The sequence below is a fragment of the Cylas formicarius genome, unplaced genomic scaffold (assembly GCF_029955315.1).
Source record: "Cylas formicarius isolate icCylForm1 unplaced genomic scaffold, icCylForm1.1 PGA_scaffold_8__14_contigs__length_24414737, whole genome shotgun sequence".
NCBI lineage: Eukaryota > Metazoa > Arthropoda > Insecta > Coleoptera > Brentidae > Cylas > Cylas formicarius.
In genome coordinates this window covers 9,444,363-9,470,538 of record NW_026844361.1, presented here as the reverse complement: position 1 = coordinate 9,470,538, position 26,176 = coordinate 9,444,363, and the positions used below count along the sequence as shown (strand labels likewise).

At 34.0% G+C, this 26,176-nt stretch overlaps 1 protein-coding gene across 2 annotated transcripts; it reads left to right on the top strand.

The window, feature by feature from the left end:
• LOC132706670 (vacuole membrane protein 1-like) lies at nt 1-26,105 on the top strand. Of its 2 annotated transcripts, XM_060678143.1 has the most exons (8): nt 28-141; nt 4,111-4,367; nt 13,417-13,658; nt 15,585-15,730; nt 17,074-17,209; nt 18,854-19,009; nt 19,688-19,847; nt 23,862-26,105. In XM_060678143.1, exons 2-8 carry the CDS (start codon nt 4,164-4,166, stop codon nt 24,285-24,287), a joined length of 1,470 nt encoding a protein of 489 aa, XP_060534126.1. In that variant the 5' UTR covers nt 28-141; nt 4,111-4,163; the 3' UTR covers nt 24,288-26,105. The 2 variants fall into 2 exon arrangements, with proteins under 2 accessions (XP_060534127.1, XP_060534126.1); XM_060678144.1 differs by lacking the exon at nt 4,111-4,367 and having other exon boundaries at nt 1-141.
• Nucleotides 26,106-26,176: the final 71 nt, after the last annotated feature.

Sequence of the window (26,176 nt, the reverse complement as noted above, 5' to 3'; positions counted from 1 at the left end):
ACAATGACGTGTCCTTTATCCGGGGACTGGTAGAAGCGCCACCTCGGTTTGACAGTTACCAATAAAAAATTTCAATCTGTTTTCGATAATAAGATGGTTTGTACAAAACGAGACTTTGATTAAGTATTCCACAACTCGTGGGTAAGTAAAATTTGTTTTTACGGCCTGTACCTAGCTTGTAAGACCAATTTGTATCCGCTTTCTAGCTTATTTCCAGTTAACAATGCCATTTTAAGGTTAAACTTTTGTTGTCCAGAGTTATTTGCATTTTTTTATGTTTTGTTCAATTTTGGTTAAAATCTTTGGTTTTTTGCCCATCAATAGAAAGTTTCTGCTTTGGTTGCGCTTCAACGTTAGTTTCCGGTTGGCTTCGTAGTATTTAATTAACAGTGAATAAATTCATCGTTGTTGGTGTAAATGCGGTTTATGTAACAAAAAGCAGCGATGTAACGAGAAATTTGGATTTCGCTTTTGTTAATTATCCCTAGGCACATAAAATAAGTTTAACTTAAGTGAAAAACAGGCCGGTCTTTAGACTGACAAAGATTAGTTAGAGTTTATTATTGTCAGAAATTTCGGCAGTCGAAAAATTTTACGTCACAACCGGGTATTGTTTAATTGTTGCGCTGCTAATTGTTTTGCTAACTAATATCCTGCGCTGTTGTAATTTTTACGTTTTCTAATACATTGTCATAATTATAACACGCAATCAGTACATGACTTAGGTTACTTTGGGATAATGCATTCAATTTTTGTTTATATTAACGAACTGTTTTGTCAGTTTTGAGAGTGTTATCAAATTTGTCCTTTGACGATTTTTTAATAATCAAGCGTTTCATGTAGACTAAGCTCTGAAACAAGCGAGATCGCGATTTTTTACTATTTTTGCTACAGCGAGTACAGAAATTATTGCCATTTGCTAAAGTGTCTTTGCGGAATAGAATAGAAGAAAATTTAAAGCAGCGGCTAGTATTGAGTGGTTATTTTACTTATAAATTCCGGTAAATTTTATAATCTTTGCCAAAAAGAGGATCCAAACTTGTCTAGATAGGTGTGCCTATTTTTAAAAATTTGGGCAATTGCAAACGCCAAATTCCTATTAAATATGTTGCGTAAATTAAATACATATGGTGTTATTTGTGGCCTCATTAAGTTTCTCACAAATCAAAAATAATTCTTTTCTAGTTTTTTTTTTCTATCCGTTCCAGGCAAAATCTAGCAAAGATTTTAGATTTAGAAAAAAATGTGTATTTGAAATGAATCTCAGGTCTTCTGTTTTCAATTGTGGTGTTAAGGAAGTAGGTTTGTTAATGTGCAAAGGTTGTAAAAGAGTATTTAAAATTTAGCTTCTAATACATCCTCGTTAATCCCAAAGGAGAATCGGTTAATTTAATTAATAATTAAAATCTTATATAAAGCTGCGTTTATGAGTGAATAATTTTCGTCAGTTATTTTCTTTCTTAAGAAATTTGTAATAAAATCATCCTGGAAATATTTTAGAAAATTGAAAAAGGACATTTGTGTAAGAGTCCAAGGAAAACATTTTATCTTATATTGAAGAAACAAAATGTTGTCTTTGATGTACTGAAAAAAAAAGGATAGTGAGTTTATATTATGTATATCGCGACATCTAGTACAACTTTTGTATATTTTTAACGAAGTTTCACATGACTTGAAGTTTTTGCTAAAGTTAAGCCGTGGTGCACAGGACCACGATGGAAAAAAGCCGCGACAAAATACAAAGCTCTGTTATTCATTAAATATTTGATAATGTACCGTACGTTCAATTTAGCTTGATAATATTTTGATGGTCTCTAACTTTTTGGATTTTACATATATCAAGTTAAATAAAAAAGCACCGATTAGCAGCCGGATTTATTCTGAATGACATGTAAAAAGGACCCTAACAATATTCTGAGATCTCAGACTATTTGATATTTAAATGGATCTCATATATTTTATCGGTATGAAATGTAACACGTTATTCTGATTACAATTATATGAAACACTTTATATTTTGTTCCACTTGTTTTCTAGGTGTAGGATGTAGGTAATTTTTAAATAATTTCGTACTGTGACAGACAATTAAAGTCATATTGCGATATTGATTAATACTAATAAGTTATTAACACGGAAGTGATATGCTTCTAGCATTCGCATCGCGTCGGCAGTTTTTATCCGTACTGATAATTGACAGATAATTGTGCTTATAAATGATGTGTTTTCATCTTTCTCCCATACCTAATTTGAACAACTATTGAACAAATGAATCATTAGGCAGAAATTGAATGAAAAATGAAAGTAAAACTAAGATGATCGCCTTTTCAACACGCGATTTAAATAAGAGTTTATTAGTACGTTTCAATAGAAAAGTGTTGTAAAATTCCTCCGAGTGTATGTAGACTCGAGACTCTCCTGATTCGGACAAGTGCATCACATTCTCAAAAAACTTTCTGTTTACTGCTTTGTCAAATGGAAGCTCCGCCATCAGGTTTCTTTCTCCTCGATAAAAATGTACTATTTTTCCTATGTCCATTCCTGTCTCAACTACTCTTTGGTTTGTTGGGGCGGTCCCCCACGTGCGGAGCAAATCTTTAGGATGCAGAAACACATTTTACGGATTGGACTGTTTAACGGTGGAATTTTTCATGTCGATACCTATTTCCACAACACTCTTTATGGACACTTCCTAGTATGTACTTACTAAATTGTGCCACTTATGCCAAAAGTATCTCTAATCTTTATATGCTCTCAAGAAACTCGGATATTCAGCAGAATTTGAGACCGAATCTTAACATAAATATATCTACACATCGATAACCTCTTACATCAAATAGTCCATGTTTTGGACTGTAAAAATTTATAATAAATTGCCTATCGAACTGAGGGAGATAACTAGTCAAACAAAATGCAAATTATTATTATTATTATTATTTATTTATGCTAAGATAATTTTATATTTTTACACTCGTATTATACTGACAATATCCAACACTTGTAACTCAAGTCTTACAGAAATAAAGCTTTAAATTACTGAATGATTGATTTGAAGCCTTTCTTCGAGCGATACTTCTAATGAAAAACCTTTCTTGGTATAAAGTAATTACCCTGACTACTTCGGTCTGATTTAAATGTTATTTTTTTACCTAGAGGTCTTCCCAATGCATCGATTTTCATTATTAAAGAACAATCAAATTGTTGTGCACGCATCAAATTGTGAGCAATTCTAGTGAATGTCTTTTTTAATAATCGATAATATCATCTTTGAATAACAAGTTTTTATACACAAATTTGTTTGTGCATCTATATTATAAATGGCAACAATTATTATACCAGGATTACTGAAAAAGTAATAAAAATAATTGAATTTTGTTTTCACTAGTTTAACAAAAATCAGTTTTGTCCTATTTTTGCCAATACCTCAAAACAAGTGGAATAAAATGTAAATAAAAAAGTTAGTTATATAATTGTAATCAGAATAACGTGTTCTATTGAATTCCGATAAAACTATTAATTAATTAATTAAATTAATTGATTACTTAGGTATGGTCTGTTCATAGATATAAGAAAGTGACCAATTGCTTTTGAACGGATTATCCAAGGGTGGTCATTAACATACGATGCAACAAGATTATTACCTTAATTAATAATTAATAACTAATTAATAATTTTCTTAATTAATAACAATAATCTTGTTGCATTGTATGTTAATAACCACCCTTGGATAATCCGTTCAAAAGCAATTGGTAACTTTCTTATATCTATGAACAGATCATACCATTTAATAAAATATATAGGCTAGTGTCTCAAAAAAATTTTAGTTTTTTGTTTAGGAACAAAATTGACTGTTGACCCAACATTTTTTTTTATTTTACTTAAATCTTTAAAAATCAAAAAAGTAACAGCAAATCAAAATTTTTCAGACAAATGTAAGAATAAATTTTTATTTACGCATCTCGTTATAGCCTTTCCGTATTAGCAAGCGCGCTACGAACTGCACTGGGTTGCACTATATACCTTTTTGAGTTACTAATTTTTGAAATAGCCGCCATCGTCTCGCTTATTTTATCCGAAAACGCGACCGGCCCGATTAACAAAGAATTTTCGTAGAAACCCCGCAAAATTATTCAACAAAAAAATACCATAACTTCGGTAAGACTAAAATGCCCTCGAAGAAACACCGTGCGAAAAGTACAAATTTGGTCGAAACGTCGCCGCCCTCCGCCGTGAAAATTTCCGACCAAAAATCGGAAAAACCGACACAAAAGTCGAAATCGGCGGAGCAGCTTTTGCATTTGACGAAAGAGCAGTTGAAGGCGGAGTGTAGGAAGCGGGGACAGAAATCGACGGGCAGCAAACAGGAGTTGGTAGGGACGCGCTTCTTGCTTGCTTGATTGTTTCGTTGCTTCCTTTTTTGGCGAGTAGCTTGGAAGTTTGTAAGATCTGGCAATGCTGTTTGGGCTTTGTTTTTGGTAACCTTTTCACCTATCAGTTTTTGTACTGCCTTTAGAGTATATGCAGCGTGGTGTGACGACCCCGCTATCCGATCTAAGAAGTGGTAAGATCTACAAAAAAAAAGTTTGTGGTCTGTTTCTTCTAATGTAAATTTGCATTTACAAAGGTCGGATTGCGATGGTGGGTGGGGGGGTCAGCTTAAAGGTTATGTCAAAGAGTATAAGATAAAGGGGAAGGCTCCCATTGGTGGCAATGTTAAAAAGCGTAAACGAGTTTTAACACCTCTAGGGATTCTGGCCAGTCATGAAAACGGAAAACGCGCGGGGCTTACGGTTCAATTCAATTTAAAGTTTGAAAGGTAAAATTTGAAAAAAAGTTATGTCGAAATAGTTTTAATTTTTTTTTTATTAAAATATAAATAAAGTGCTGTTATCCGTTACAAGCTACTGTAGTATTTTCAGTGTGACGCATTCCTTAAATCCGCCATGACAGTACTTTAGTACTTGGTCACAAATATTAGATGGCATTCGTAACAGTATACGCGACGTTCCCCTCTATTTTATACTCTTTGGGTTATATCATGAGGTTCTGGTACATACTTCGAATAAAAGTGGTCAGATAAAGTATGGTCGTTGGAGTCCAGAGAAATAATACGCGCTGTATAGTGTTTTTAGCATTTTTTCAGCTCCCCTCATATTTTCTTCTATTTCAATCATATTCAATTCACTTCTTGCAACGTTCGTCATTTTAAGGGTGGTATGCCTTGCTACAAGCCGTTTTAGTTGCGCTTTCATCGACAACAAATTTTGTACAAAGAGGTTTATTCAGATTGAAAATCTCCCGAATTTGCTTCTTAAAGTAATCCAGTGAATGATGTCATTTTTTTCCAGGAAGAGGTATTAGTACGCAACCACCGCCAAATCCCCTTTCCCTACCTTTTTACCTTTTGCCGAGCATGCTTTTGTTCCAGTGACGATCCTTCCATGAAAGCTTGACTCTAAATGCGTATGTTTTCTCTTCGAAACTTCTCAAATATCGTCGTCGCCATTTCTTCTTACCAATATCAAATCATCCTTTTTCATTTCAGACATTATTTCGTTTTGTTCTTCCTATGGCTGTCTTTTTATTCCCATTTACTATAGTTTCTTTTCTTCCTGTACTACTTCTTGGTGACCTGACGAAGAGCTGCGTTTATCCTCGTCCACAAATCGGTATATTGTTAACTGTCCAACTCCAGTCATATGCTAACACATTTCAATTATTTTTGAAACTCCGAATGTTGAGTTTTGGTTGCGAAGAGCCTTGAATACATTGGGAATAATAATTCTCTCATTTAAGAAAGCGCATTTTCAAGATTGAATCGGCTGCCAAGTAACTATCTTTCTAATTTTAAACACTAAGGTAGGTAAAAATTTGTCTCTCTACCTGCCACTCTTGACAAACATCATAAGTGTATGTAAGTATGGAACACAGCTAAGACTAAGTTTTATACTTTAATAATGATTTCTAACTTTCTCTCATTAAGAAACAGTGCATAATACAAATATTTCTTCTTCTTAGGTATACAGGGTGTTGCGTTTTTTCAAGCTAGGTAAAAACTGTCTTATTTTTAAATGAGAGATCAACGATATATGATACTCGAGGCTTGTGACAGTGTGGCCAGGATTCGCGTTTTGTAAATTTACTCAATTTTTCTAAATGGCATTCCCTGTATATTACCTTAAAATTATATTTAGAATTAGAAGGCAACTTCGACTGCAGATAATGGTAGGAAAACTTTTTGGAATTATGGACCATCATCATCATCATCAGGTTGTAAACTGTTTAAAAATATTTTATTTATAAATTTCGTTTTAAATTTCGCTGCTTAAAAGAATAATAACAAGCAAGTCCAAAAGTATAAAATTTTAGATATCTGTTTCTGATTTTTGGAAATAAAACATTATTAAGTATTCTATCGGTATGAATGATCATGGTCAATGATTCCGAAACGGTTATTTTAGAGATATTTTGGAGTTGTTGAAATTGCCTTTTAATTTTCAATTTAACTATAAACATAATATCTAAAAAAAAGCAATTTTTCAATAATAGGAACATGGCAATACTGTAGCGTGTAGCTTACTAAGAAAATGTCTATGCTTGGAGGAGGCCCCACGAAATTCAATCTTTTATTTGGTCAGACATAGAATTTGAAAAATAATGAAAACATTCTTGCCATGAAAGTTTTCGTTTATGTCAAAGAATTAAGAAAAACGCCTCAGGGTACGGAACGCTTCGCAGGTGTATGTATGTATGTCGTAGAACACGTCTTGAAACGCACTCTGCGAATGTGTATCAACATACAGGTTGTTCTATTTAAAATAATATTGTTTGTACTTGGCCAGAAAAAACTAAACACCCACTTTATATATATACTTAGAAGAAACTTTTGTATTAAATTTTTTTCGTAAATCTTACCGTTTCTCATATCGGCTAGTGGAAAAAATGCTTGATAATTTTAAATTTTTCATTAAAATTAAAAATTTTAAAAGGTGGGAAAAATACATCCACTTTAATACAGCTTAAATGGATCATCTTCATGGTTCGACACTTTTTATTGAAGAGGTTGCACTCGACAGAACTTGACATACTAGGTCAGCTGAGGAAATGAGCCTTTCCGAAGTTCCCAAAATATACTAAATTTGCAAGAAAAAATGTTAAAACTGCATGTCGCCGATACTCTTTGCTTCCGGATGGTTATCTATTATTGTAAATAATGGACCGCCCCTAAGTCGTCAAAATGTTCGTTCTAGTTTTAAATCACAAACAACAATGCGCGCCATAGTTTGTTGTGAATCGATTTATGGACATTGGTTAGAGCAATCGAAGAAATGTTTCGGTTTTGAATTGTCTATGATTCTTTAAATTTCCTCCGGGAGTTGCTTGTGTTTTCATTACTCTACAGTGTTATTGGCAAAGATAGAGGGCTACGGTTTTCCCAATACGCCTCTCGTATCTACTTCTAAAACTTCTATACCTGATAGCACTGTGGGCCCATTGCCCAAACTAGGTTGCATTAATTCGATTATTTTCGAGTAACTTAAAAATCTTAAAAAAAAAATTATTTGGGGCTATATATTGCCGGTAAATAATAGTACAATTTTTTGTCAATTTTCCAGCGTCGCCACATGAGTATTTTTCGGAGTATATTTTAAAGATATACCAACACTAGAATAAAAAAAAATGCGATTTTCTTTGGGTATGATGCTAGCGATATCGCCGACAATCTTTGTGACGTGCCTCTTGGGTCTCCTCAGAGAGCTGCCCAATAGGCACAACACAATGTTTAATAATATCTGTGGAATGGTACAGCAGTTTGTTTAAGGTTATGGGCATATAATACCACGAGTAAAGATTTAAATACATGTCTGCAGTTTTATTACAGTACTCTTCAAATTTTACAAGATCTATATTATACCCCGAGCAAACTGTGTCCAATATCACACCAAATTGTTCGATTAATGTTCTATTGACTGCTGTTATATCTAAACGTTTTTCTGGAAAATCAAAAAAGGCTCTGGCGGTATGTCCGTCATTACTGGACCCGAATCCCTAATTTTAACTTCCTCTTGTTGTTCTTTACTTCTGAGCAGCCATTTTTTGTTATTTATCTTGTAACCTATGTGAAGTACACATTCAAAGCATCTTATTCGCGCATGTAACGTAGACAAGCCAAAGTCATAATTTTTATATTTATTTTGTGTATTGTTGGGCTTTATATTAATATTTTTTGGAGTTGCGCCACAGATATAACAGGTTTGTTTCGATTTTGTATCGGTTAGAATATTGCACAGTTTTCCATCTACCATTGTTAAGTGACGCTCACGATGAATATTTATTTGAATATCACTTTCCAAAATAATAGCTGTCTGTTTTATTTATTTGCGACTGTATTTGTTTAGTCTCGTCACTTACATTTCGGTAGTTTCTTTAGAAAATAATAATTTTATAGGCCGACCAAGTTTGGTGGAAGATCCCATCATTTTTTAAAGCAATTTGAGCAGCAAATGTAATTTCTTCCGTACTGGCTTTTAGTAAGTGCTCAACTTTTTTTTCTTTGATCTATGAAGAACTTGGTTAAAGGGCTAAAGTGGGCGACCCACGGTTTTTTGTACTTTTTCTTCAAAGAAATCTTCTGTTGGGGCCCTAGCAAAACAATTAGAGCCATTCATCATACTTTAGTAAGAATCGTTCAGATCTTTTGCTGCACTTCCTCCATCTTGTATTTATTTTGTTACAGATATCTTGAATAATCGATTTCCACTGTTTTTGTGTATTGGTCGGAACATTCTCATTATTAAGGTTAAAATGTTTTACAACCAATTTAAATATTTCTTCTACGAGGTTTTTCTTTCTAGAGACACTCCATAATTTAAATAACGTTTTTTTCGATATTTCGTGCATTTCTAAAAACGAAAAAACAAAAGTAGTCTTGCAATTTTGAGTTTAAACGTGTGTATAAAATGAAAACAATATGTATAAAAATAATGCATTATAATTGTTAATATTTTTATCACTCAGAGGTTGACATCTTTAACTGGCATAAGTTTTGCTACTATTTGCGACATTTTTGGCGAACAGTTTTTAGTAGTTTACACCCTTGCCTAATAAAAAATGTATATTTTTGTATAGCACTCGTTGGCCTTCATATTTTTTTACTCTATAGAATTTGAAAAATTAAATATTAATGGTACTTACCTCTTCACTTCTTGTCAAATCGCAGAAAAAACACAAACATTCTACATTGCATGTGCAGTTCTAAACTGATTAACAGGACTGACATCAGTTGTCAAATACTTAAAGCGGCATTTGTTTTCAAGGCCTACTAAGCCATTTAAAAAGTACGAAAACTTCCTTATTTTATTGAAGCGATCGCAATAAAAATAGACTTTCTTTTAAACATCTGATATTGTGCCTTGGTAAAAAATTCTTAGTAAAGTATTTTTAGAAAGCAATACTGTTTTTACATGTTTCAGTATGTTCTTAATTTAACAACATTGACAAATTTTGCATTTTTAATAATGATTTATTGCAACCTAGTTTATGCATGGGGCCCACAGTGGATCGGTAGGATAAAGTTGTCAGTTGCCAGATACCTTAGACACCAACCAGTGGCTAGACATTTTTTTTTAAATCGCAGTAGCGTAGCATGTTTGTTTTCACAATCATCCTTATTTACCTTCGTTATACTTATTTTAATTGTATATTGAGAACAATATCATATGCTCGTATGCCGTGTATGTATAATTTTGTTCGTTAGTTTTTTCTGTCGTTACCGTTTTGCGATAAAACCGCATTTCAGGTCGCTACGTAGATAATTATTTTAGCCTTCTTTGTTCGTCTCCGTTAAATGTCACCATTGGTGAGTGTAAGTGATCATTTTCGAAATTTAAATTAAAAAAGTAAAAAAATAATTAAATTGGTGCATAGCACATTTGTGTAACTAGTGCAGAATCAAACATTGCTGTTTTTAAATAGTGATTAATAATTTAGATTAGATAGAGCAGATCTACACAAACATCGTTTTATGAAAATACGTCATGGAAGATGTAGCAGAAAAATATAGTGCAGTAAAGATTAAGCAAGTGACATCAGAGAACTAGCGAAATGCAGTCGTTAAAGAGTCCATGTTAAATGCTGTACATGAGACGAAATATTTTTTTTGGAAAATGAAAAATCAAATGTGGCAGTTTCAAGTTTTCAAGATGTTTGGAAAACAAAAATGTGTTTTGTCGTTTTTACAGAGCTTCTAACTTAAATTTGAGTTTTCACAATTATCGGATTAAGTAATTAATCAATTAATCGAATTAATGGATCGATGCACAGTGGGACCAAACAAAAATTTTGTTTTACAATGGGCCGTATTTCTTATATCATCCTTTGAAATAACACAAAATTTGATAGTATTCGTTCAATCTCTCGTTGCATACTTAATAAGGTTTTATTACTGTACATTTTTCTGTAATAGAATATAAATATAAAAAACAAATTGATGTACTTCGAAATTATTTAGAAATATTTAACTCTTTCTTTTAAATTGTTAATTTAAATTAATTAACTTAATTAATTTAAATAAATTTTCTTGTAAATCTGTAGCGTCTGGCACATATACTTTTTGCACTACTTACACAGATAAGTCTTTGGTACCAAGTGTAAAACTCTCGGCACGGCAAACGATCGTAGTATAAAAATAATTTTGACAGGTAATGATTCGTTCACAGTATCTCTATCGGCTACCGGTCATCCTAGGCGGGTAGTTTCTTGGGTTCGCTTTAGTAAAAGTGCAAAGTCTGCAGATATTTGCCCAATGGGCTTTCGTTATCTTCTTTCGACGTGTGAAACTTTCTCCGTGATCGAGGACCTAGTTTTGTTCGCGAGAGAAATTCTACCGGCACACGGTGTTCGACTGCTTAAAAACACATAAGTGTTCGTGTGTACTTTGATTTGTATTGTGACATTGCCGACAATGAGCGAGGACGCCGAGTTTTATACGTCGTTAAAAGCCGTGAGTGATAACGTTTGCGCATTATGTGAACCCCCATCGGGATCGATTCGATTTCATTTTCTACTTTTTGTCCTTTTTGAGTATAGTGGCATCATATCATGTCTCCCTGATCGGTTTTTCTAAGATGTCCGTTCTTCTCATTATCTGTCTTATTTTTGTTGAAAGTCTTTTGTTGACTTAGCAATAATATATCTAAAATCGGTTTCTTTTCAGTTGGCGACAGAGTCAATTATACTTACTTAATCCTTGCTGATTCTCTCCAGTTTGGTCATTATTTGCAATTCTTCAACAGAGCAGGCTAAAATACTAGCATGTGACTATGAGTATGGGTGAACTAATGCAGTCCGGTCTCACCCCAGACTGATCAAAATGGTTTGGAAAGAACATTCTTGACTTTTACTTCCCAGAGCTCGTTTGCTATAGGTTTTTGATTAAGAGAATCAGATGTTTTGGAACCAACACTAGCCACAGCTCTTTACACTTTCCGCAATCGACAAAAGATTTTTTTTTAATATTTGTAGCACATTGGAAATTTGCTCTCGTGTCCGTTTCACGTCCTTATCAGTGTACATCGACTTTCCCCATTCCATTGGCCACTCTCCGTGCTGCCAAATGATACATAGCTTATGAATTGTATCGATACCTTCTTTTCTCATTCTTTTGATTATCTTGGGCGTTATGGCATCGCCACCGCGTAATTTATTGCTTTTTACTGATCTCTGTGAAATCCGGGTTGTGATTCGCGGTCCCATCAGTATGACCGAAACGTTGATCGCTGTAGTGTCTGCATACCTTAGCGATGTTGTTGGCATCATTAGTCTCTCCATGGTCTATAGTTTTGTAGTTATAGTTTTGAAATTATTTTGCGACTATACTAAAGTTCATGGGGCACCATCCGACTAGAATATTTTTGTTGTCCAATAGGACTTATTTAATAATTTTAAAATTAATGTAACTACGTGTAAAGGGTAAAGGGTGTTATACAAACGACATCATATAATTGAATGAGTGATTCTCAAGTTCGAAGAAAACAAAAATACTCGGCTTAAAGGGTAAATATTTCATCAGAAAATTAGCTCCAAAAATTTAGGGTATAAAAAGCTTGTCGCGCAAAACAGTGAACTGCATCTAAACTGGAACGGCGAAGGTGTGATAGAAAAGTGTGTGCAAATTTTCAATTAGAAAAAGAAGAAGAAGAAAAGAAGAAATTGACTTCCGATCAGGAAGGCAATGTATTTATATTGCAACAATTGGTGGAGAAGCGCAAAGAAAGAAATCTGGTTATTCATTTAATATTTATAGATCTCGAAAAAGCATTTGACACGCAGCATTTAAAAAAAAAGAATATTTGCAACATTGGACAACTTCGGACTAACAAAGTATAAAAAGTTAAATAAAGATGCGCAGTAAAAGTTGACAAGAGACCTAAAGTAAGGATGTAGCTTATTAAAATATACATTCAGGAAGCTCTAAACAAATGGAGAAGAAAAATTTGAAATAGATGACTAATAGGTGAAGAAGACGCAGACTATATGTTTAGAACGCTAGGTGACCAATATGATAAAAAATAAACGATAAATACGACAAAAACTGAGTATACGAAAATGGGAGGGAAAGATTAAGAGCATCATCTAGATTTACAAATACCTTGAAAGTATTTTAAACGAAAACGACACAACAAAAAAGGATATTAAAAATTGAATAGAGCAAGGAAAGAAAGCAACTTACGCCCTAGTAAGCATAAGAGTTAACATAAAGGTAAAAGTATATAGAGTTGTTGCGCAGAATGGTTGGATTTCCTTAGGCCTGCAGAAAATTAACTGAATCGAAACAGAACAACTGTTATGGTATGAACATGTACAGAGAATGAAGGATGAGAGATGGCCGCGAAAATCTTAATACATTACATACCACAGAAAAGAAGCAGAAAGGGGAGGCCAACAATCTCATGGCTAGACAGAATCGAAAATATCATGAGAGGCGGAGCAATCGATGAAAATGACTGGAAAACAGAGACAGAGGGCTGTAAAAATGTGGGAAGCGGCAGAGGCAGAGGATTCTTGTCTTTCTCTTGATGTGGAGGGAGTCAAGATGTGCGGGGATAATAGAGCAGAAGGTCTGACCGCAGCGGCTAGTGGTGTATCAAGTTTGAAAAAAAATCGTGTTTTAAGTAGTTCATCAGATCTTAATACGACAGTCGACGTGAATCAACCATAGCTAATGTCGTTTCTATTCATTCTATTCATGTCTAGTCCGTTTTACGAATAACGTCGGTATGCAGTTAGTTTTGTGTGTGCCGGTAGCCCGTTTTTGTTATGGCGTATTGTTAATTTTGTACATACTTCGGAATGTGACATGTTATGTTATTTTTTCGTAAAGTAAACGACGCCGAGAACAATCGAATCGGAATTTTTTAGTTGCAACGGCTCGGGTACAGAATGGCGGCAAGGAGGCACGGCCCGGCTACGACCAACGGCAACGTAGTACAAAACAATGTCGATAACAGCACGTCCAAAAATACCCCCACGGCCTCTGAGCAACAGAGGAAACAGAAAGAGCGGGACGAGAGGGAAGGCATCGTGTTGTGGAAGAGGCCGTTTCTTACCTTAGAATATTTTTTTAAGGAGTGTCTGGAACTTATCACCACGTACGGTAAAAAGTAAGCACTGCGGATAAAGCGGGATGAAATCTATGCTGATATATTGAAATTTTTAATTTAATGAATAGTGATAATGAAATTACTATACTTGAGTCGAGTGGAAGTATACGATTGATTCCTTTGGCAAAATGTTATTATTAGTTTCGGAGCGATCTTCTGGTAATCATGTAACAGTAGTACTAGGCAACAAGTTCGATAAAACCCATTCTAGTCACCAGTTTGATTTCGCACCGCCGGGGCATAGGAGAGCGAGTGCTTAATAAACGAATGAGTAAATAGAAGTTTATTAGACTTGTTGCATAGTAAAATAATAAAAATAATATTAAGGGTGTTTTCTTTTTAAATAAAGTATGATGCGATAAATTTTTGACTTAACCCTGTATACGAGATGTGTTCAAAAAGTAAGGTGATGTTTGTACTTGGGTGGGCTACCTACATTCGATCTTCAACATTTTTTTTTGTTGGAACAAAGAATTTGCATACAATTTTATGTAAAAAATGTAATACCGTGCTCCAAAACACTTGAAATATTAACAACGGCATATGGTGAATCTACTTTGAGCAAAAAAATGGTACAAGCTGTTCCAACATGGCCGAGAAGACGCCGATGACGAATTTCGCTCTGGACACCTCAGCACGTCAATCATTGATGAAAACGTTGAAGTTAAACAAATGTTGAAAACTCGTACAATCACTATTAGAGAAGTGGCTGAAAACGTGGGCATATCTATGCCATGCCATGCAATTTTTTCCGAAGTTTTGGGCATGTAACGTCTAGCAGCGAAATTTGTTCCGAAGCTGCTTAATTTTGGACCAAAGGACCGTTGAAAGAGCATTGCTCAAGAGCTGTTAAAAGACATCAATGATGATCCTGATATGCTCAAAAAGGTTGACGAATTAAGGCTATTAAGGTTATGACGTCGAAACCAGAGCCTAGTCGTCCAAATGGAAGAACCCAGAATCGCCAAGACCGAAAAAAGCAGGTCAAGTTCGATCAAATGTCAAAATTTTGCTTATTGTTTTCTTTGATTTTCGTGTCACCAAGGGTTCTTACCACAAGGTCGTACGATCAATAAAGATTGAAGTTGTGCGCCATTTGCGAGAAGCAATACGAAGAAACGTCCGGAATTGTGGGAGAACAGTTCAACAATTTTTGGCCAAAAATAAAACCATAATCATGCCGCAGCCACCATATTCTCCTGCGACTTTTTTCTGTTCCCAAAACTCAAGAAACCCATGAAAGGAATGCAGTTTTGAACGATTGAGGAGAAAAGAAAAAATCGCAGGAAGAACTCACGGCTATACCAGAAAGTGTTTACCAGAAGTGCTGCGAGGATTGGAAAAAACACACAAGTGTATTATATCTAGGGGGGATTACTTTGAAGGGAACAGCATTAATTGTGGTGAATAAATAAATACTTCTTGAAAAAAGTCAAAAGTCACCTTACTTTTTGTACACACCTCGTACATACTGCGAGAGCCGGAATCCTACGCGAAAAGTTATAAGGAATAGCTTTGCCAAGATACCGAATTGAAAAGAGATACGGAAGGTTGCTTAAAACACAATACGGAGACTCGGATCTGAAAATGAATTGAGATAAAGAAATTAAAGTTTCTTACATGTTGATCCGAAAACAATATATATGCCACTATTAGCAGGTATTCGAAATAAATATATGTATTTCATTTAAATTTTGGCAAAATGTTTTGCACATTTTTCGAAATTACTCGTCGTCATTCTTTTTCTGAAAACACTTAAATTTTAAGTAATTGTCTAGTACCGTATTGTATCGAACCCTTTCAGTAAAAATAACTTCGAGGGAATTCGTTGATAGAATGCATTTGCGAATATACTCAAACTCAAGTAATTTCATAATCGAGACTGGCATTGTTGTATATTTTATTGTTATTTGGTTTTTGTTTCAGTTTTTTTGCAAATAGAAAACTAGTCACATTATTGGGGATCTCAGTATTATCGTTATATTTATTGTTAAATTCAAAGGGGCCACATCAGCATCTAGTTCAGGATGTATACAAAAATTTGCTGTGGTGTCTCTATTGGACAGGTTTAGGTATGTATGTTTTAAGATTTTTCTTTTTTTTTTATTTGAATCGTGGGTTAAAGAAACTCAACTTTTTGATACTACCTTCAAAAATACCTTACCTATTCAAACAGAAAATGTATGTGGTTAGTGTATAGAATAATTCGGCTTTGACCAAAATCGATCTCCATTTTAATACGAAAACAAAAAGGGTATCATATTGGGTAGTCCAATTATAATACCTTTTTTCCATTCTATTCACAAATACAATCCAATTAATTGAATATAACTAGCTCATAAATACTCGTTTTTTTTTGGTGCATTTAATGTTTTTGAAACAAAAGTTGTAATGTTCATTATAGCATTATACAAGCTGCTTTTCAAATAAACCAAAAAATTCCTGTAACCAATTCAACAATCGCAAAAATAATTATATATAAACTAAAAATATATTATATATAAACCACCGTCTTTTCTAAAATGTTCTGTATAATGACATAAATAATTTTTATTGACAATTTGATATCTTTGTGTACGTCACTGGGCAAATTTTAACCGCAATCGCAAACTTGACAAGGGTGTAAATGTTTTAAAAATATAAAAATTGAACAGATAATGAGAAGAACGGACATAAAAAACCGTTCAGGGAGACATGATATAATGCCACTATGCTCTTGCGAGTGTTAAATTAAATTTAATCTTAAAGTTAAAACACTATAGAGGTTCTCCCAACTTTTAGTTTGCAGATTGTTACTGTGCATCCTCTATAGTTAGTAAAAAAAAGTGAACAATTTGTAATCTACAAAATATTGCATTCACAATGTTTACCAAGATCATGCGAAAAAAATCGTTTTTTAACTTTTCAAGAAAACGATCTCATCCTGTAAATTTATACATGAGAAAACCATAACTTAACTGATTTTGTTTAGTATTTTAAAGTGCCAGGCGTGTCAATAGAAGGCCATAAGAAGCTAATTCAGAACAATCATTAGAAGTATTGTATTTTTCACCAAATTTGTTTGGATGCTATGGTTCAAAATAATGACCAAGAATTTTGTTCTCCTTTTTTTGTGTGTACACGATAATTCCTTTTATAGATATAACTCCTGGGAATTCCTCCGGAATTTTTCACTCACTTTCTTGAAATTCCTATGGAATTCGTTTGGTTAGAAGCCAGTCAATGTCATTTTAGAATGATCAAATAATGAAGTTGAAAAAGTATTAAAAAATCCTAAATAGAGATTTTTATGAATTCGAATGACTTTTATATGAAACTTTTTTGAGCTGGGACAGGCTCTGTATATCTAACAATAATCAACATGATTCGCGACAATTCAACACATCCCGCATTCACATATTTTGTGCCTTTTTAGGTATATTATCATCGGTAGGATTAGGCACGGGGCTCCATACGTTCCTGTTATATTTGGGTCCCCACATAGCCGCGGTCACGCTGGCTGGGTACGAGTGTGGTAGTTTAAATTTTCCAGAGCCTCCATATCCGGAAGAGTAAGCGACACACAGTGAACTCGGTCTAAACTGAAATGGCGACGGCGTGATAGAAAAGTGAGGCAAATTTTGCAATAGAAAAAGACGACTAGTAATGGGGATTGTTGTCTTTCTCTTCTGTGTTCTCGTTGTTGAATTGCTTTATTTACCGATATATTTTTATTTAAATTATTTACGCATTATTATTTGCTGAGCAATCATTATTTTCTTTACTTATTTAAGTAAGTATTGACAAAGAACAGCAAATATTACTTGATTAATATAATAGAGGCGAGTTAGTATTGTTTAGTTGTGACATACAGTGAACGGCTAAAATGTGGAATATATATATACACTATAGAGAAGATTAATAGAGGGTTTAACATATTGATCTGTCATAAAATATTATTTAAATAAATTGAGAGAAAATTTATAGAAACGGGTCACGTCAAAAAATTATTTTATTGGGTGTTGAAAATGCCCAACATTAACTTCATGACAATATGCTAATCAGTTTAAAAAGCCTTGCAAAACATTATTGAGGATATTTTCATTAATTTGCCTTATTTCCTCATATAATTGCGATTTTAAATATCCCCAGAGGAAAAAATCTAGTGGAGTAATATCTAATGATAATAATAATAATAAGATAAATTGTTCGGGAAATACCGCATTTAAATATTCACCCACTTGTCAAAATGGGGCGGAAACCAAATCTGTCTATCTGGTATATCAAGCTGATTTAGATTTGCGAAAGAAACTGCGAGAATAGGAATTAAGTCATTTTAAAGAAATGGTAAAATTCGGGCTACAGTAAGATTTTGATCGAAGAAATAAGGTCCAAATATTCTGTTATTCAAAATCCCTGTGCAACCATTTATTTTTCATAGATGTTGTGTATGATTTTCAATACCTACAAAACGAGGCTTCATCACTTAAACTGACTGAAGAAATGAAGAAATCATCCCGGTCGGGATCATCCTTGTTCAGCTCCTGTGGCAATGTAACCTTGAAAGGATAATACCTTTTTTTCTTGTAATATACACAAAACTGTTCGTTCGCTAACGTCATTATTTGAAGCTACTTCAGAAGATGCAACGTAGGGATTATCCGCAACTTCTAATACAATTTTTAATCTTGTGTTCTTATTAGTTTTTATATATCCTATTTACATGCCCTGTTTCTATAAATTTTATATATATAATGGATCTGTCTGTATATTTTACGTTAAACAAATTACAAACTTAAAAAATGGTGTTCCCTAAAAAAAGGGAACTTGGTATCAACATATTTTTTTGACCCACTTATATTTTCTGTTTACTGCAAATTATGATGCGCGTGTGTCAGAATTTTTATTCAAATCGAATATCTGACTTTTAAATAAATTTGTTCCATATTTTAGCCATTCAGTGTAATTTCACAAAATGTAGGACCTCCAAATTATCGATTCAATTAATGAATTAATTAATAACTAATTGAAACCCCAGCTTCGTATGTATTTAAATTATGACAATACACATATATCATCTCCCACTACATAAAATTTGCCTCAGAGAGTGTAGAAGGGCCGCATTAGCGGAAGTCCATTCCAGTTCCATGGACTGAGTTCACTGACTGGCACATGAGCCATTATGGAGTAACCGGACCCGAACTTATTATTTGCAGTATCATTTGTCCGGGAGATGGCGAAGGTGACGGAATCCCAGTAACGATATTGACGATAATGTCGAAGGTGAGGTTGGAGGCGATGTGCTGGGGAGCTGGAACCGCGTTGGGCGAGTTACCGCCATATTTTATGGCCCGGGCAGCTAGATTGTCGGGGTGAGTTGATTAGATTTGTCTTTGTCTTCTATTTGGTGGACTCTTGAGTGTGTGAATTGATAGTGTTTTGCGCAGATTTTGATATCTCGAAATCTCTCGTGGCAGGTGGAGATTCGTGGAATAACAAAACGAAACCAGTTAGTTGCCAAGTTTTAAAACTAACCTAATTTGAATAATAAATTGAATATTCCAAAACATGCTTACTTCATTTTAATAAAAAAAAAGTTGTTAAACAGATTTTAAGATGTGGATTTCAAATTCGGTGCGCTTGATATGGCATTATATAAAATATAATACCCTACATTACATATATTTTAAGAAAAAATGACGCACTATTTCTTTTTTAAAAAATAATTGAAATTTCCATTCAATTTGGAAAATTTGTGATCTGTTGACTTTTTTTGAAGGATGTGCCCTTTTGAAGTAAAAAAATAATAATAATACTGACTTTCCTGAGTTAGCTCTATAGACAATAAGAATTTTTTCCTGGTCTGGTCATTATCTGTTCCGATGAAAAGTAAGACGGACAGATAACTTCCTTTTTGCCTGTCAGTATTAGAAGGCAGGTATATTTTGGGAAAAGGAATAAATATTTTTAAACTATGTAACTTTAAAAATTGACTTATCTTAAAATTTTCTTTGCTCGGGTCTTGGTAACGCTAACATGTTTTTTTAAAGAATCGATCCCGATGATGAAGACGACGACTTGAAGGAATTCGAAGAGCTTCAGAAAAAGCAGCAAAACAGGGACAAGTTGACGGTGATCGAGAAGGGCAAACTGTTTGTTGAGGAACTGGTGCAGAAAGTCGGCTTCTTCGGCATTCTTGCGTGCGCAAGTGTAGGTATTTTATTGGACCAGTTAGGCGACGAAGAAAGTTGACGTAAAATCCTCCTTAAGTGGTCGAACACGATGAGATTTTCATTAAGTGTCCTACATTAAAAGTGCATTTTGTTAGTTCTCCATAACTATTAACCAAGGTTCGTTCCAACCGCAGTCCGAAATACAGTAAACTCCGTTTATAACGTACATGGGGTACTACTTAAATTTTACTGGCCCGGCCAAAATACTTTTAAGTTTTCATGCGATATTATGTACTATATATAACTTATACTACTGTTATATAGTATAATATTTTTGCTATTGTTCTGGTTATATAGTATGAGTGTACGCTAAAACCGGATTTGAGTTTATGGTTAAAATGGCGGATCGGCGCAAGTCTTTAACCGTAAAGGAAAAGATACAGAATATCAGAAGTATTGAGATAAGGCGGAAATTGCTAGACAAAAGAAATTGGAAAAAACAATGGCACAGGATTAAAAAAAAATAGAAATCCTGTACGTTCAGATTTAGATAAAGCTCTTTAACGATGGTTTTCGTGTTCAAAGATCCGAAAACATTGCAATAAGTGGTCCAATTCTGAAATTGAAAGCCAAAGAATTAGCCAGGGTGAGAATTCTTCTACAGGTTGGCTCGAACGTTGTAAAGTTCGTCACAACATAAACGTCGGAAAAAGTTCTGGTGAAGCAGGAGATGTTAACAAACAAATATTGCACGGAATTACAGCTCTGGGGATATTTTCAATGGTGACGAGACTGGGCTATTTTACAAAGTGACTCCAGATCGTACCCTTAAATTTAGAGGAGAGAAGTGTTTGGGCGGAAAGCAGTCGAAGTTAAGGTACACCGTTTGGGTTTGTGCAAATACGACAGGAAGCGAAAAATACAAATTTCTTGTTATTGGTAAATATGAACGACCCGAGATGCATGAAAAATATGAAAAATCTACCTGTCATTTATAAGTCAAACCAGTGAGCGTGGACGATTTCGGCAATTTTTTATAATTATTTAAAGGTTGGGATGAAAAACTAAAACGTCAGAATAGAAAAATATTGCTTCTGGCTGACAATTGTGCAGCTCATCAAAAAAATCTAACCCTTTCAAATATCAGATTAGAGTTTTTGCCTCCAAATCGCAACCAATGGATCAGGGCATATTAAAATGCCTTAAGACATATTACCGCAGATATTTTTGAATCGTTTGATCCAGTGATTTAAAAATAAGGAATCTTTCAACATCCCTATACTATATTGGAATGATGTTACTTCAACCACTATTTCAAACTGCTTTCGACATGCAGGTCTGATAAAATCGGAAGATGAGTTTGATTCAGACCATGACTTACCTCTGGTTCAGTGGTACGAGAAATACAAAATAATTACGACGATGACTGGGACTGGCGCAATAGCGGTCAAGATCTAACCAACATTCATCTTCCTGAGCTGGATAGCTTCCCAATTGTCGATGATAATTCAATAACAACGGAGTTATTAACGGATAATGATGTTATTACTGAAGTTTCACAGCCAAATGATCCTCAAAGCTCTGGTAACGAAAGCGACAATGTTGTTCAACAGAACGAAGTACGAAGTTATTCTGAAGCGCTTTGTGCCGATAAAATTGTTACAATTTTTTTACAATCTACCGATAATGTAACTGATGTGAAATTTGTATTCAGATAAAATAAACAAAGAAAAATAACGAATTTTTTTACTCAAAAAGGATAAGGTATGTATTTTTACTTGTATGTTGTAAAGTTTATATAGATAGATAAACTTTTAATTTAGGCAGTTTAGTTTCTTTCGTTTTTTAGTTTTAGTGTTTATTAGTTTTCTATTTTTATATAAAATAAAACTCTCTACGTACTTGGATAATTATTTTTGTGTTTTTTGATAGCGTACTTCCGCTTATAGAGTACTCATTTTCTGGTCCCGAGAGGGTACTTTATCACCGGAGTTCACTGTATTTCGTTACAATCACATGATCATGCACATAACCGCAAAAGTGCGAGCCAACCTGAATTGAGAGTTTTGAAATTAAGTAAAATTGTTCGCTATACACACTACTAATAATTTATATAACATGCATGCTGCGTTTCAGAGAAGCGTTGTTATCTCGCTCCGAAAGATCGATAAATGAGAATTTGATGATTCATAAAATTATAATTTTTGATAAATATTTTTATTAGACAAACAGGTTAAAACAGCTCGTTTTACTTTAAAAAGAAAATTCCATTGGTCTTCGAGTTTTTACATGGTGGGTTACAAAACTCTTACATTTGAAAAATTATGAAAAATTGACGTTAGGGTTAGGATAAAAACATTTGAGATGCCGTTTTCATCGGGGTTTTGGGCAAAGTTTTTTTGCAAGATTTGGTATGACTCAATCTAAGTTGTTCGGTATAAGCCTTTGATCAGTGTTTACATAAATATGACTGGCCGGCACTATAATGATAATAACGAAGTTTCGACAATGTCTTAACTAGAAAGTTCTAATGAGGATTACATTTAAAGGACCACAATTATTCATCTTATTATAGTCGGTACGATGCCAGACAATAAAATAGATTATTCATCTTACTTTCACTTATACTTCAACAGATGTTGTTTCGCCCTAAATGTCTGTCTGATTAATGCAAGACAGCCGTCAATAACGGTCACGATTATATTACTTGGGAGTAAGCGAGATTGCGACATGCGAATATTTAAGTGCATGATTTATGATAATTTGTTAAATGAAGTGTCCATGCAATAAAAAATAAAACAATATCAAAGAAATCGAATTAAAAAATATATATTATACCATTTAAAATATAATTTAACAAGAGTACATAGATAAGTAAACCATATTTATGATGAAACTGCTACTACCAGAAAATGATCCTTCGCCAACATTAATAACAAGTGGTGGTTCCGTTATATCAAGTGTATTCTCTTTTTCCCAGTATTCTTTTATTACATTTTCTGTATGTGTTATACAACTGATCCATTTTTCTTTGGTAACTGTCTGGAGAGCTGTCTCCCAAACTGATACTACGACAGTATCATCATATTTTTATTAAAAAATGTTTTGCATTGAGCCCACACCAATTCTGTGGCATTAAATATACAATGGTAAAGAGGCAATCTTAAAACTTGAAGACCCATTTCAGCAATTATTTCGTCGTACGGCAAGTTTGTTGTAGTTTTTGACAATTTTGGACCATTTTCTGGGTAATTAATCCGCGTACTTACTTACCAATTGATAATTTCTTTTTTTCTTGTCGATGCATTTGGTATATTTTCACTAAATCTTGAAGGATAGCGTGCATTATGCATAATAGTTAAAGACTGCCTTTCGAGTTTCGACAACACTTTTTTAAAAATGCGACCTTGTTTTACAATGGAACAGTAACAGGTGAATGAGTGCGTTTTGCGTACTGAGGCACCTCTCTTGTTTTTATCACCTAGTATGTCATCGCAGATTGTATAGACTATACTTTCCTTTACTCAAAAGATATCAAAAGAACTTGGAATATATAGAGAAGCACGAGTGGCGCCCCGAGAAAATTTGAATAAACATTATAGGTAATTGATAACCGACTAACGTATGAAACATATCTCCCGTCTGTTGTCCTAAACAATTTCCGTAAATCGTACCGTATGTAAAATGTTTCCAACCTGGTTGTGATTTGAGGTTGGAACGAACATATAATATGACACTCAGCGTTACGTTAGACTTTTTCAAAGAAAATTCCACAGGCTACTGTTATACGTTTTATAAAACTTCTGGATTCCTCCTGCGTCGGTTTTTGTTGAGTCGAACTAGATAACGTTTCGCCAATCATCTAGTTCACTTCTTCAGAGCTTGACTGAAACTGGCTGAAAAGCTAGTCGACTCAACAAGTACCGACGCAAGAGGAATCCAGAAGTTTTATAAAAAGTTATATTAGACATTAATTTTTCGCACTTTGGCGGTGAAAAGATTTGGAAAGGATCGTGCCACGAGAAAACCAGCAACGCGTTCCGATTTTCAGATACCAAATCCGCTTTTCGACTTGGCGGGCATAACCTGCGGCCATTTCTTGGTGCCATTTTGGACGTTCTTCGGTGCCACGTTGATAGGCAAGGCGGTCATTAAGATGCACATCCAAAAGTTGTTTGTCATCATAGCTTTTAACGAAACGCTGATCGAGACTGCCATAAACTATTTGATATTGGTTCCGTTCGTCGGTGAGAAGTTGCAGGTGCCGTTCAAGGCGTTCCTAGACGGGCAGAAAAACAAACTGCACAAGAGGGGCGGCCAGAACGTGAAGGTGGGCGGCGGCAACGTGTTGGCGGCGATTTTCGAGAAATTTGTGATAGTTATGATCCTCTATTTTGTGGTTTCAATAGTGAACTCGTTCGCGCAAAGCTACCACAAGCGGTTACACAAGAGGAAATCGGTTAAAAGCATAGAATGATCGTCGCGAGTGTAGTTTTTTTTTTTCCGGGGGTAAATAATTTTGATCCGTTCAGTTAGACAGTTTTCTCGTTTCCTATGGATGTCTTATGTATTCGTTTCGATTGCCAACCATTCCTGATATTTATTAAAGAGACCTAAGAGTTAAATACGGTTTGGCTTCATTGTCGTTATTGTTATATACGCGGCGGCGAGTTTTCGGCAAGTCTTGAGATACGGTGCGTTTGAAATTCGAAGAAAAAGACAGATCAAAAAGCTTTTTATGACATTACTGGTCATTTTTTTCTAGTCAAGAGTTTTTTTCAGTCATCGATAAAATTTAGTCACATAGTTCACAAAACAATAATCAAATTTCGTCATACATGAAAGCAGGTTTTGTTTATTTACTCAAAAACGGCGAGTCATAAGGGGAAAAAAAGAGACGCCAACTCAATGGTAATTCCGAAAATAATTTTAAATGAAATTAAATTTAAAATAAAATTAATGTAAAAAGAAGGTCTTATGGGCACCACTGTTAAAAATTAAAAAAAATATTTTCACTAAAAAATTTCCTTTGATGCTTAGAAAACACTTGGCAACAGTAATCTAAATTCACAATATATTTTATTACGATAAAAAAATAGTAGATTATGCAACAAGTTGAATAAACGTCACTTTAGTCACAAGTTTAATTTGGCAAGAGCGTAGCGGAATCAGTGTTTAGTAAACGAGTGACTGAAGATGTGGTGAAGTGAAGAACCTGTTACATAGTATGTTCGCTCAGAGCTGTCAAACGTCAAAATACTGACTAACATGTACCGCAAACATCTGATGGCTCCAGAACCCGCCCAAAGTGGTACAAGTGGTATATGAGGTACGTATATTCTGCATATATATCTTTTGTGCAATCTTCTGTATTGCATATAAAATTTTTTATACAATGTTCATGAAATTCTTACGATGTGACACCCTGGTGCTATCTGTGGGCAAATAGGTTTAATAATACAAAATTGTAGGGATAGTTTTTATTTGTTATAAAAAGACTCGCGCATATACAGACAGAAACAGAATATATTATATATTTCAGTAGAGATTAGTAAATATTAATGAATAAAATAAAAAATATAAAAAAATTAACAAATAAAATTTAAAATAATAGAGAATTACAAAAAAAAAGTTTCGACTAAAACAATAAAATTGTACCACACAGCCCGAATTTTGTTCCCCGTAAAATACATATTTACAATTTCGTTTTATTTTAATCAAATATTGGTCTGAAAGTAAGACAAATATTTATTCTCGAAATGATTACGCGACTTTGAAATTTTTCATGATTTGAAAATGCCAAAACTTTATTGTATTTTAAATAATTTCATTTTAGTTTACTTCTTGGCGCCTTTTTTATGCCTGCGGAGCCACAATTTTTTATGTTTCGGATTTCATGCGTTGAAAAGTATTTTTAAAGTTATCTGGTCTAATGACCTTTTTTGGTTATTTTAAAAAATAAGGAATGATAATAAATAAATTTTCTAAAAAGAAGACACAGGGAATGCTTTGGCGTTTTGAACAAAATCGAATATTACTTGGTATGCAATTGTTGAAGTTCAATGTTTTAAAATCAATTCAATATCCTGTAAAAAAAGTATTTCAATCCCACATACAAAAGGTAAGAATGTGCTTACATACATTTTTGCTCAAATTATAATGAAATATTTTTGGTCATCCTGCCGAACACACCGAACTACATCTGCACACACTAGAATGTCTCCCTAAAGCTTGAATTATTTTGGAAAATGTTTTAGCGAAAATTTTCTTTAAAAATTAACCATATGAAAAATTGGGAGGCGTATATTTTCGATTGTTCTTGCGACATCTTGACAGTAACAATTTTCGAAAAATTCAAGTCCTGTA

Excerpts from the sequence above, each read along its gene's own strand:
- LOC132706670 (XM_060678143.1), top strand. The coding sequence starts at position 4,164 with ATGCCCTCGAAGAAACACCGTGCGAAAAGTACAAATTTGGTCGAAACG. Across the intron at positions 19,010-19,687 it reads CGGGCAGCTAGATTGTCGGG|AATCGATCCCGATGATGAAG; the intron begins GTGAGTTGATTA and ends GTTTTTTTAAAG. Across the intron at positions 19,848-23,861 it reads GCATTCTTGCGTGCGCAAGT|ATACCAAATCCGCTTTTCGA; the intron begins GTAGGTATTTTA and ends TCCGATTTTCAG.